The sequence below is a fragment of the Brassica oleracea genome, chromosome C9 (assembly GCF_000695525.1).
Source record: "Brassica oleracea var. oleracea cultivar TO1000 chromosome C9, BOL, whole genome shotgun sequence".
Taxonomy (NCBI): Eukaryota; Viridiplantae; Streptophyta; class Magnoliopsida; order Brassicales; family Brassicaceae; genus Brassica; species Brassica oleracea.
Window position 1 is genome coordinate 53774173 of NC_027756.1, and position 12736 is coordinate 53786908.

At 36.7% G+C, this 12736-nt stretch overlaps 2 protein-coding genes across 7 annotated transcripts in view; both read left to right on the forward strand.

Annotated features, from left to right (window-relative positions):
- The first annotated feature begins 3084 nt into the window (after positions 1–3084).
- On the forward strand, positions 3085–8991 carry LOC106318052 (serine/threonine-protein kinase CTR1). Of its 2 annotated transcripts, none has more exons than XM_013755895.1 (16): positions 3085–3911; positions 4542–4843; positions 4947–5088; positions 5349–5452; positions 5585–5790; positions 6093–6356; positions 6536–6576; positions 6840–6908; positions 6994–7094; positions 7185–7269; positions 7382–7480; positions 7716–7784; positions 7899–8030; positions 8148–8242; positions 8329–8533; positions 8650–8991. In XM_013755895.1, the coding sequence occupies exons 1-15, from the start codon at positions 3291–3293 to the stop codon at positions 8423–8425; spliced, it is 2427 nt and encodes an 808-aa protein (XP_013611349.1). In that variant the 5' UTR covers positions 3085–3290; the 3' UTR covers positions 8426–8533; positions 8650–8991. The 2 variants fall into 2 exon arrangements, with proteins under 2 accessions (XP_013611349.1, XP_013611348.1); XM_013755894.1 differs by having other exon boundaries at positions 8682–8991.
- Positions 8992–9228: 237 nt separating this feature from the next.
- The window catches only part of LOC106318053 (heat stress transcription factor A-3), a 4075-nt gene continuing 567 nt past the window's right edge, over positions 9229–12736 (forward strand). For 2 of the 5 annotated variants that reach the window (XM_013755896.1, XM_013755898.1), the window contains exons 1-2: positions 9229–10052; positions 10688–12669. In XM_013755896.1, the coding sequence (XP_013611350.1) occupies positions 9723–10052; positions 10688–11563 (1206 nt within the window). In that variant the 5' untranslated portion in view covers positions 9229–9722 and the 3' untranslated portion in view covers positions 11564–12669. The remainder of the gene's footprint in view (positions 10053–10687; positions 12670–12736) is intronic. The other 3 variants (XM_013755899.1, XM_013755900.1, XM_013755897.1) reach the window with 3 other exon arrangements.

Genomic DNA, 12736 nt, shown 5'->3' on the forward strand with positions numbered 1-12736 from the left:
AAAATGCGAGTGCATGAACCTGGCAATATTCGATGAACCTTAGTGCCATTGATTAATGATATACGTAGTGCAATATTTTAAAATTTATTTATTTATCGTCCAACTTGCGTTGATAACTTCGTACATAAATTAATGACAGCTCATTGACCATCTGAAAGAATCTGAAAATCCTCTAAGGGAAAGATTTTTTTATATAACATGATAATTTCATATATTAGATTATACAGTAGTTTGATCTTAAACGTAACCCATATCAGTTATCATATCATGTAACTAAATTAAAGTTGGGAGTAGTTTATTTAGTTGTTAGCAACAACTCACTAATTTTTCTAAAAGTCACTATTTAAATTTTGTAAAAATTTTAAAATTAATCAGTGCAGTTAATGTATTTTCCACATTGATGTTCACTACTAGTTAGTGTTATCTGTTGTTGTCGTTGTGTTAAAGTTACTTTTATTATGTTTAAAATGCTATCTTCTAGATCAAATATATAATACTCCATGTGTTTACGATGTTCTACAGAATTTTGATGTTTTAATATATAAGATGTTTTCATTTTCCTAGATAACTTTTACTTTATTAAAAACTGTGTACCCAATCATATTTGAATAGTTTATTTTGTAATTGGTTGAATATCGTTAATTTATAATTTTATTGATATTTTCTAGACAAAAAATAGTTTTTTTTAATATGTGTGTTTCTACCTAAACATCTTATATTTAGGAACATAGCGAATATGAATTTTACTTTCTTTATGCAAATAGTACCGCTTAAAATTTCCACGCCAGCTATTTATTCATGCTTATATATAATCTTATTTATTATACCTGAAAGTTGTAATGAAAGAAATTCATAACCAATTAGGTCTAAAGCTTTCAAGAAAACTAATTAGCTTTTTTTTAAGGGTAAAACTAATAGCGTAATGCTTGCGGGAAGCCTCTATGGCAGTCAACAAAACAACATGATTGTAAGACAAGACGGCAGTCTCTATAAAACACGTATAACGACTAAGAGCACCCTCAACTACCCAACTTGAATTTCCTATTTTTTTTCTTTTTTTTTGTCTGATTTTAAAAAAAAAATTAAAAATGAACCAATCGCGGACCGCTACGTGTCAGTGGAACCCGCGAAACAGTGCAAAATACATTGTTTATTTCGCGGCAGGAGACAACCATCTCTCCTTTTTAGTGGGCTCCACACTACTTTTTCCCCTAAAACCCTCCTTGCATCCCGCGTTGAGGGTGCTCTAACGAGTGTTGGTTACATACAAGAGTGTTGGTTACATACAACGGATAAAAAACTGATGGATGACAAAAAAAAAAGTAAATGAACAAAGAAAAGATGCAATGGAAAGAAAAATCTAAATACGATTAGTTTGAAAAGTTATAGATAATACTGGTTGAAAAACTTGCTCATAGAATCCGTAAAGTTAATGGTACTATTTCTGAATTCAGGAAGAGGAAAATATATTCTTGTTTCTTTGCTTGTCAATTGTCAACATAAACGAACAAAAAAAATGTTTTCATGAGAGAAGATGCATGCATGGTGAAGTCACACGCAGAGATACGAGTGTTTGAAATAGACAAAGGAATATAGATACATAAGAGCCCATCACTTTCGCATACACGAATACATCCCCTTCTAACCCGATACTTAACCCATTCCTTCATTTATTTTTCAAAGTTTGTTCTCCTTTACAAAACACTTCATATATCTGCAGATTCATACACTTTGGACGTTTAATGTCAGATTTTGGACTTTAAAAAGCATATTTGATTTGTTTTATAAACATGTTTGATGAGTGGTGATACGACAATGACATTAGCACAAGCTTGGTTTCAATGTCCTCAACTCGGATTGGTCTAGAGATTTATTTATTACAGCATGGTTTTTTATTTTCTAACTTGTTTCCTCTTTGAATACCATTCCTACTATTTAGATTTACTTCATTTTTTTTATCTCGAAACCACAGTTTATTTTTAAAACTGCAGTTGCAGTCCACCAAGAAAATTAATACCAAGTTAGTTGTTTAGATAGAATATTTTTACTTCTTATTTGTTGTTTGCAACAAAAAGACTCTAACTGGATTGTTGATTTTTGAAATGAAATGGTGTGGAATAACTTATTCCATTAATTAAAAAAAAGTTCACGATTTGACATGAATAAAATAAAATACTCATTTAATCAATTCCACAACTTAATAGATAAAATATACAAAAACAAATTTATAACAAATTTGGTTATGAATGCATGAAATGAATTATATTCCATCTATTGTTGTATTCCATTCCTAACATTCTATTTATATTAATTCTACCAATTCCTAAAAAAATGTATTAAACTTTTAAGTAGTAATTATTTACGGATAAACTATTTACAAGATGCTATATACAGTAAAACCTCTATAAATTAATAATGTTGAAACTTTAAAATTTCATTAATTTATAGAGATATTAATTTACAAAAGGTTCCTTATTTATATATTTTTTTATTTTAAGATATATTTATCTTAAGATAAGAAAAATATTTGATTTTAGTGTATAGACATTAATTGTTATTTTTTAAAATTTGACATTTATATTAATTTTATGTATATAATATATATTGCATAGAACTTAAATGTGGTTTTTAGATATAATATTACTAAATCTCTTAAAAAATATATTAAGTGTTAAGAAAATATAAAGATAACTTCATTGTGAATGTAAAATAAATAATATAATAATAGGTTATTACTTATATAAAATATATATAAATATAAATTATTAATTCATAATTTTAATGAGACTATATATTTACATAGAATTTTCCAAAAAAATATTATCTTATTATTTTATCGATTTGTGTCAAATTTTGAACAGACACAAGTTGGTAGTGACGAAATTTATTAATTTATAGATATTATTAATTTATCGAGTATTAATTTATAAAGATTATACTATAAAAAAAAAGGCAAAACAAATTGATAAATAGATTTTTTTGTTGGGTTCAGAATGTCAAAGTTTCTTAAAAAAGAGGGTCAAAAAGGAATATAACGAGATTATATCAACAGAAACGCACCGAGCTCACAGTTTCCTCAGATAACGCAAAAAAGAAAAAAAAAATTTCCAAATTCATTAAGAGAGAGAATTTTAAAAAGGTGAAAAACGGAAAACGAGAGAGAGAGAGAGAGAGAGGAAAACAAGTGGCTAGCTAGCTCGCCGAACTTTGTTCAACAATGGCGGTTTCTTAGGGTTCCAGCTCATATTTGATCGGAAGAAAAGTCTCTCGTCTAGATCGCGAATCTTCCCATGGAAATGCCCGGCGCTAGAAGATCCAATTACACTCTGCTTAGTCAATTTCCCGACGACCAGGTCTCCGTCTCCGTCACCGGAGCTCCTCCGCCTCACTATGACTCCTCCTTTTCCAGCGCGAGCAACAACAACAGCGGGAACAACGGAAAATCCAAAGGCGGATTCGATTGGGATCATCATCCTAGCGGCGGCGGTGGTGATCACAGGCCTTCGAATCGGGCTGGGAATATGTATTCTTCGTCGCTTGGTTTGCAGAGGCAATCGAGCGGGAGCAGCTTCGGCGAGAGCTCGTTGTCCGGGGATTACTATGTGCCTACGCTCTCTGCGGCGGGTAACGAGATCGAAATGGTTGGGTTTCCTCAAGATGACGGCGGGTTTAGGCTCGGGTTAGGTGATTCGAGGATGCAGATGGCGACGGATTCGGCTGGGGGTTCGTCGTCTGGGAAGAGCTGGGCGCAGCAGACGGAGGAGAGTTATCAGCTGCAGCTTGCGTTGGCGTTGAGGCTTTCCTCGGAGGCTACTTGCGCTGACGATCCGAACTTTCTGGATCCTGTACCGGACGAGTCTGCTTTGCGTACTTCGCCGAGTTCAGCTGAAACCGTTTCACATCGCTTCTGGGTACTGGTTTTGATGCCTTTTGTTTGTTCTTGTTTAGCTTTGTTTAACGTTCTTGAATCTTTGTTTATTGAATGCTTTGAAATTTTTATAGATACAAGGTTCTCTTGTTTCCAAGTTTCAGTTAGATATCTTAGCCAACCTTTGATAGAGATCGGGGAATATTGGAGTTTTATTATTGCAGATGTCTTAATATTGGGTGTTAGTTCTATTGGATGCTTCCGGAGTTGTTTAAGGTATAGAGGTTGAGATTATCAACATGTCTGCTTGAGATGAGCTGCTCATAATAGGTCTCTATGAAGTCAAGCAATGGACTGTGTAGTCAAATACTCATTGTATTGTCTAAACTGCTGTTCTCTGTTACTTGGAGCTTAGTAGAGAACTCGTAAAGGACTCTATGCAAGAGCTGTAAAACCCCAGTGGTTTCAAGTTAGACCTGCTGTTGTGTTTAAGCTAATGCATACTGTGCTGGTAGCTAATTACCATGCCCTCTCATTAAGCAGTGCGTTTTAGTTTGTTGGCAGTTCTTATATTCTTAGAAGTGTTTTTTTTCGTGATTGACTGTATATATTAACATTTGTGTCATTGTTTTAGATGCATTGCAGATTATGATTGTTTTGTGTACTGTATCAGGTAAATGGATGCTTATCGTACTATGATAAAGTTCCTGATGGGTTTTATATGATTGATGGCCTGGATCCATATATTTGGACCTTATGCATTGATCTAAATGAAAGTGGCCGCATCCCTTCAATTGAATCGTTGAGAGCTATTGATTCTGGTGTTGACTCTTCGCTGGAAGCCATCTTAGTCGATCGGCGTGTTGATCCAGCCTTCAAGGAACTTCACAATAGAGTCCACGACATATCTTGTAGCTGCATAACCACAAAAGAGGTTGTTGACCAGCTGGCAAAACTAATCTGCAATCGTATGGGGTTTGTACTCATACAATCCTCATAATCTTTTTTGAAGTAATAATTTTTTATCTTCCCCTGGCTTCTCACATTGTTTGGTAATCATTGTTTTCACCTCCTTCAGAGGTTCAGTTATCATGGGGGAAGATGAGTTGGTTCCCATGTGGAAGGAGTGCATTAACGGTCTAAAAGAGTGCTTTAAAGTTGTGGTTCCCATAGGTAGCCTCTCTGTAGGACTCTGCAGACACCGAGCTTTACTCTTCAAAGTGAGATCCCAACTTCGATGCTATTGCCAGGACATTTAAGACGTCGTATCTTTTATATGATCATATAAACTATCCTGCTTCATGGATTCGTTTGTGTAGTAATACTTGTGAAGAAACTTTTCTTCAAACAAATATTTTTAAAAAGAAAGTGGTGTTACTGGCTTGAAAGAACAGTGTACTTTTAGCCGGATTTTTTATTTTTCCCGTAATGTTTTTGTTTTTGTTTTTAAGTTGCTTATCCCCTCATTTGGTGCATGCAGGTACTGGCTGACATAATAGATTTACCCTGTCGAATCGCAAAGGGGTGCAAATATTGTGATAGAGACGATGCTGCATCGTGCCTTGTCAGGTTTGGGCTTGATAGGTACGGATCCAAGTGATTGTGATAGTACCCTCTCTACCTTTTTGTTTATGCTTTTTGTTTCTGTAGGAACAAGTATGGCACCAAATATTTCTCATTAGGTTGATAACATGGAATACTTTGTTTTGGTTTCAGGGAGTATCTTGTTGATTTAGTTGGAAAACCAGGCCACTTGTGGGAGCCTGATTCCTTGCTAAATGGTCCCTCAACTATCTCAATTTCATCACCTTTGCGGTTTCCGCGACCCAGGCCAGTTGAACCTGCAGTCGATTTTAGGGAACTAGCCAAGCAGTACTTCACCGACAGTGAATCTCTTAATCTTGTTTTCGATCCTGCATCAGGTATTCCGATGAAAAGAACATGAATTATATGTTAACTATATGCATGCTTCTTACAACTCATTTTATATCTTTCCTGAAAGTAGAATCTCCTGTCATTGTATATATATTTTTATTATGTCTTTGTTATCTGAAGGTTGCTAATCTTAGAATTGTTCTAGTGTTTTTTTTTTTTTTGTGTGTAATGGTTGTGGATGTGGGTGCGTTGCTTTGGAATTGAAGTTCCTTTTGATATTTTAGTTTAAATTTCTGATGTACTTGTCTTCTGGACTCTGATTTCTTATATCTTGTTTGAATTCTTGTAGATGATATAGGATTCTCAATGTTTCATAGGGGTGGAGAGAATGATGGTTCGGCAGAAAATGGGGGTGGATCTGTACCTCCCAGTGCTAATATGCCTCCACAGAACATAATGCGTGCCTCAAATCAAGTCCAAGATGTAGTACCTATAAATGCCCCACCAATCAATCAGCCGGTTGTGAACAGAGCAAACAGGGATCTTGGACTTGATGGTGATGATATGGACATCCCATGGTGTGATCTTAATATAAAAGAGAAGATTGGAGCAGGTATTAGTTTTTACCCAAACAAGCAGTGATTTAGTTTATGAAAAAGAAACATGAAATTCTTACGTAAGTGGGTTTGCTTTGGATATGTTCTCGAACAAAAATGCTGTCATTTGGAAGTTAATTTCTTCTCTGAGAGTCCGGAATTATCTTACCTGTTATTAACCCTACTGCTCTTTCAGGTTCCTTTGGCACTGTTCATCGTGCTGAGTGGCATGGCTCGGTAAGAACTTTATATCTGAATTTTTCATGGCTGATTTTTAACTAGTGATACTTGGATCTGTTGGATGATGAAAGGGGCAAATTATTTCAAATTATTTAATCTGTCTGGTCAAATTCTAAATCTTAGATTTTAATGAAAAAGTATACGCAAATTTGTTTTATGTCTTTCTATCATAAATGTATCTTCCTGTTTGAATCTTCAATTGCTATCACGAGAGGAATTATAACTTTGATGGCTGTGAAATTGTTCACCACCAATTTCAGGATGTTGCTGTGAAAATTCTCATGGAGCAAGACTTCCATGCTGAGCGTGTCAATGAGTTCTTGAGAGAGGTGCACAACCTAAAACTTTCTCGTTTTTTCTTGGTAACGAACTTGGTGTACTAGTACCCTTCATGATATCTTGATTCACCGCTAGGTTGCAATAATGAAACGTCTTCGCCACCCTAATATTGTTCTCTTCATGGGAGCTGTCACTCAACCTCCAAATTTGTCAATAGTGACAGAATATTTGTCGAGGTACTGTTCACATGGATTTCGAAGGTTTTGTCTCTGCTGTAGAGTTTTTATCCTATTATATTGCTAATGCAATCGTCTCTTTTAAAACAGAGGTAGTTTATTCAGACTTTTGCATAAAAGTGGAGCAAGGGAGCAACTGGATGAGAGACGCCGCTTGAGTATGGCATATGATGTGGTATGTTTGACCTCCTTCCTTTACCACTCCTGAACGGGTTTCAAATTGAGTTGATTACTTTGTGATCTTGGTTTATTTCTCATCGAGTTTTCTTGCCATTTCTCTGTTGCAGGCTAAAGGAATGAACTATCTCCATAATCGCAACCCTCCGATAGTACATAGAGATCTAAAATCTCCCAACTTGTTGGTCGACAAAAAATACACCGTCAAGGTTTGAATCTGAATTACAAAATTGTTTTGTCTAGTGTCTTGAATTTGTTTCAGTATATATCATTCTTCTTGCGGGACCAGTGTAGAATTTTTACGTTAAATAATTTTAAGGACATTGCGAAAAGATATTAGTCTGCTGTAACCCATGAAAGTTGGCCCCAAGCTATTGTCTGAAAAGGCATCTCTCTTGCAAAACATTATTTCTTTTAAGTCTTCGATCGGTTTTAAAATTTCAGGTTTGTGATTTTGGTCTCTCGCGGTTAAAGGCCAGCACCTTCCTTTCATCAAAGTCGGCAGCTGGAACTGTAAGTTCAGTTAGTTTGAAGCTGAATTCAACTGAACAAGTCAACTCAATTTTGGGTCCTATTAACTATTTGTTCTGTAGAAGAAACAAAACTGATTGGCTTTTGATATATCAGCCCGAGTGGATGGCACCAGAGGTCCTGCGGGATGAGCAATCTAATGAGAAGTCAGACGTGTACAGCTTTGGGGTCATCTTGTGGGAGCTTGCTACATTGCAGCAACCATGGGGTAATTTGAATCCTGCTCAGGTACTCTCCACTCCAGAAAGTTATTTTGCACTAGAAAGTTGCTCATCACATGTTTTTATCAGCAACGATGTTTCATAACACGCTATATTGGTCATTAAAATAAAAACTGGTCCACAGGTTGTAGCTGCGGTTGGTTTCAAGAATAAACGGCTTGAGATCCCTCGGAACCTGAACCCTCAAGTTGCAGCAATAATCGAGGGTTGTTGGACAAAGTACGCTACAAAAGTTTTATTTATTTACTTTCTGAAACTTCATTTATGATTCCTCCCTTGAATCATCCTTCATTTTTGATTGCCAGTGAGCCGTGGAAGCGTCCATCATTTGCAACTATAATGGACTTGCTAAGACCATTGATCAAATCAGCGGTTCCTCCACCCAACCGCTTGGATCTGTGAAACACCGGCCCGCTTGGAAACACGATATTAATAATTGATGATGTGCACATATACTCTCAGCATTATTTTGCTGCCCAGGAGGGAGACACCAGTTAAGATAGCTGTAAGGTACATGCCTCGTGAGCTATTAGTCTTATCCTATACATTCGCTGCTCTAGTGCCACTCTTTTCATTTCGATTTTTTTTGCCTTCTCTTTTGTTGTTATTTTTTTTTAATGTTGCAGATTGTTAAAAGTGTACATGATTATTGTCACAGGGAGACAAAAAAAGTAAATCAAAAGTAGCAGTGGAAACAGTATCGACCCTTCCAGGGGTGAGCAATGTATTGTTGTAAGCCTTTTGTAGTAGTGACACTTTAAGCTATTTTTTTTGTCTAATCCTACATATTATGTTTCCTTAATGTTACCTTGTTGTACATTTAAGCTACTAAATTAGTAGCTTGTAGTAACTAAGAGAGTCCAAACCAAGAAAAGAGTCGCGCGTCAGTGTGGTTTTGCAAACTCAGTATGATTCATTGGATTGAACATTTATTCACACGAGAGTATCATGAGGATTCGTGATTGTAATTCGTAAGGTTAAAAGGTTGCTGCTCATGGTTTAGGAAAACGAAGAGTGGCAAGTGAAGAAAGAAAAATATCTCAATATTGTGAAAATATCTCCCAAGAATTTTGTGTTGCCTTCGCAAGGAAGTAAATTTGGCGTCAGCTATTGATAACGACTTTACCTTAATTAATCGTTTTTAATAATTATATAATTAAAAAAAAAAAAAAAAACAGAACAGAACAGACACTGTGGTGTTGATGGGGTGGTGACCAATAGGATTGCGTAAAATTCAATCTATGACAGTGAGGGTCCACTTGTAAAGCTGACCTGGCAAACACGGAAAATCACTCCTTCCTTTTAAAAATCTAAAGATTACGTGGGGGACCCATCACCTCACATCTTTCTTTCTCCTTCGGATTGCAAAAAAAACTAGAGATAGAGAGAGAGAGAAGCGAAGCAGCAAGGAAACAACAGTCTTCTTCAATGTCGGTTTTCAACTCTAAAAACAACGAATCAACGATGGAAGATGACGCAAAAGATGAATCCACGGTGGCTGGGAACTGCCCCACTGCACCGCCTTTCTCTCCCCCCCCCCCTTACATATCTCACTAACAGTTTGTCGGTTACATCCTCCCCTAAACCTTTATAAACCCCATCATCTTCCCCTTAATCCATTTTCTTTAAGTAAACTCCTTTGATTACCACACCCACTCCCATAAATTACTTCTCTTCTCTATATTTTTTTTATTTTCAAATGAGCCCAGAGAAGGATGGTGTTTCCATACCCACTCCACTCTCCATACCCATTTCGACCCGACCCGAATCCGTACCTCTCCACGTCGACACAGACGTTGCTTCTCCACTCCCCATGCCGCTAGACATCTTGCACGGGAACCCAATCCCGCCGTTTCTGTCCAAGACCTTCGATTTGGTGGATGACCCGAGTCTCGACCCGGTTATATCTTGGGGGCCGACCGGAGCGAGCTTCGTCGTCTGGGACCCTGTCGAGTTCGCCAGAATCATACTCCCGCGGAATTTCAAACACAACAATTTCTCCAGCTTCGTCAGACAGCTTAACACTTATGTCGGTATCTCTGTTATGTCCCTTAGTTGTAAATTATTAATCTCTGCTTTTGTTTTGTAGATTTGGATAAGATGCTGATGACTAATGAGTAATGGATGATCATTCTTTTTTTTTTGTTTCTTTACCATTTGCAAACTCTTTCCCTGTGCTTTTTGTATTTTTGTAATTTGAAATTTGTTGTATTAGATTATGTTTTTTTTTTTTTTTTGTAATTTGCAACATTTGAAACTGTTTTTTATAAGTGTAAATACCTGTAATTATGTTTTTTGGGGGATTTTTGCAATCTCTATCATGTAAACATTTGTGATTATGTAACTATGAATTTGGGCTTGTGTTTGTATGTTACTGGTCGTGTGAATTACTAATAAGCTTGTAATCTTGTTTAGTTGAAATGATCAGATAATCTTCGTGTAATTATGTTTTTTTTTTTGTGAATGGATAATTTTGGTTCTTTCCTCACAACGTCATGATACACTTGCTGATCACTATACAAACTCAAAGGTTTATATCTTTTCAACAGACCAAATATCTAGTTTTGCAATCAATATGTTGTTGTGATATTCTTGATGTGATTGTGATAGTACCTTTAATGTTCTTTCTTTGAGTTGTTTTTGTGGGGTTTGAATTGTGTTCAGGGATTCCGGAAGATTGATACCGACAAATGGGAATTCGCCAACGAGGCTTTCCTTAGAGGACAGAAGCATCTTCTCAAGAACATTCACCGTCGCCGTTCACCACAGTCCAACCAAGCTTGCAGCAGTAGCATCACCAGCCATCAAAGCCAAGGGTCACCCACCGAGGTTGGGGAAGAGATCGAGATGCTGAGGAAAGAGCGGCGCGCGTTGATGGAAGAAATGGTTGAGCTTCAGCAGCAAAACAGAGGCACGGCTCGACACGTGGACACTGTGAACCAGAAGCTGAAAGCTGCTGAGCAGCGGCAGAAGCAGATGCTCTCTTTCTTGGCTAAGCTGTTTCAGAACCCAGGTTTCTTGGACCGCCTCAAGAGCCTCAAAGGAGAAGGAGGGGGTCTTGGATTCAAAAAGGCGAGAAAGAAGTTCATCAAGCACTCTCCAACAGGAGGGGAGATTGTGAAGTATGAAGCTGATGATTGGGAGAGACTGTTAATGTCAGAGGAAGAAGACACTGAGAACATTCTACCCTCAAACCAGGGGATGACTTCAACCGATCCAAAAGGGAAGAACCTGATGAATCCATCAGGAGAAGAAACAATGAATCAAGATTACTTCTTACCTTTTCCAACTCCTGAAGGACTTATCAAACAAGAAGAGACGTGGAGTATGGGTTTCGACACTACAATACCGAGTTTCAGCAACGAGGATGTGTGGGGAAACACAATGGACTATAATGTCGCAGAGTTTGGTTCTGTTCCAGAAACATCAAGTGGTGGTTGTTTGCCTGATGTATGTTGGGAACAGTTTGCTGCAGGGATGACAGAGACTGGATTCAACTGGCCACCTGGTGATGATACTACTCCAATGGATGATCCTTAAGACCTTTCATTATATATTTTATTTAGACCAATCACCCGTTTATTATCGGGTGAATTATTAATTAATTGATTGTTTATTTTGAGATGCACCTTTATACATATATAAATAATGATTTTGCACTTTTTATTTAGAATCAATGTCTCTGCACTAAGGTTTTACTGGAGGACACAAAATTATGCTTTTGTTTTGTTTTGTTTGGGTTCTATCTTGCAGGGGTTTGAGGACTCTTCTTGAAGCTGACTATCACACTCTTCCATGGAAGAGAAGATCTTTATGTTCCAGGTTAGCTCTTTCTCCTTTGCTCTGGTATGTTTTGTCTTGGTTTGGTTACAATTTACAAGTGATAAACCGTAAGACATGGATCTATAATCAAAATGTGACAGAGAATGAAAAAAACTTAGTGATATTTTTAACATTTGAGACCTTATTCTAATTTGGTGATCATTGTTCACATTAAGTTAAAATCTATATATAATAGCAAACCAATTTTTTGTTAGCCGCTGACGTCATCAGTTTTTTATAGGAAAAAAAAAATCAGAATCTAACGGTCAAGATAGTTCTGAGAATATAATCTAAGGGATATAATTTTGTTTAGGACTAAGGATGTGACGCCATCGCTTTGCAATCGACGCCTTCACCGTATCTCTTCAAAGGCGTCCCCTGCAGAAACTATAACCCTTCAAGAGTTGTATACTTTCACAAGCAGCGTTTCAGTTCAACGTCATCATCTTCCCTTAAAAGTGGTATCTTATCAGAAGCTTATATATTAAAGAAATTGTTTATGTTCTCCTAATTGTTTCAAGTTTTCTTTGATTATCCTCTCTGTTTCTTTTTTTTTTTTGTGAATCTCCTCTCTGTTTCTTAACTCTCTCCAGTCCCGCTGCAGATAATTTTCTCTCTCGCCCTTTCTCTCCAATTACAGAGTCCATTAAAGTATTACTATTTCTCTGCAATTCTCTAATTCTTAAATTTATTCCCTCTGGAGTTTCTGCAAATACAGTGGGCATACTTTTGCTTAGATGGCCTTGGTGCATGCTTCATTGTTTAATTAGTCTTCGTAGGATTCACACTCAGAACAACTCAGTCCCTATCTTAAAATCGAGAAGGTACTTTTCCAAACAGAATATCTGATTATTTTCTGCCTTTTTACTTTTGTTAATTTCCTCCTTTTTT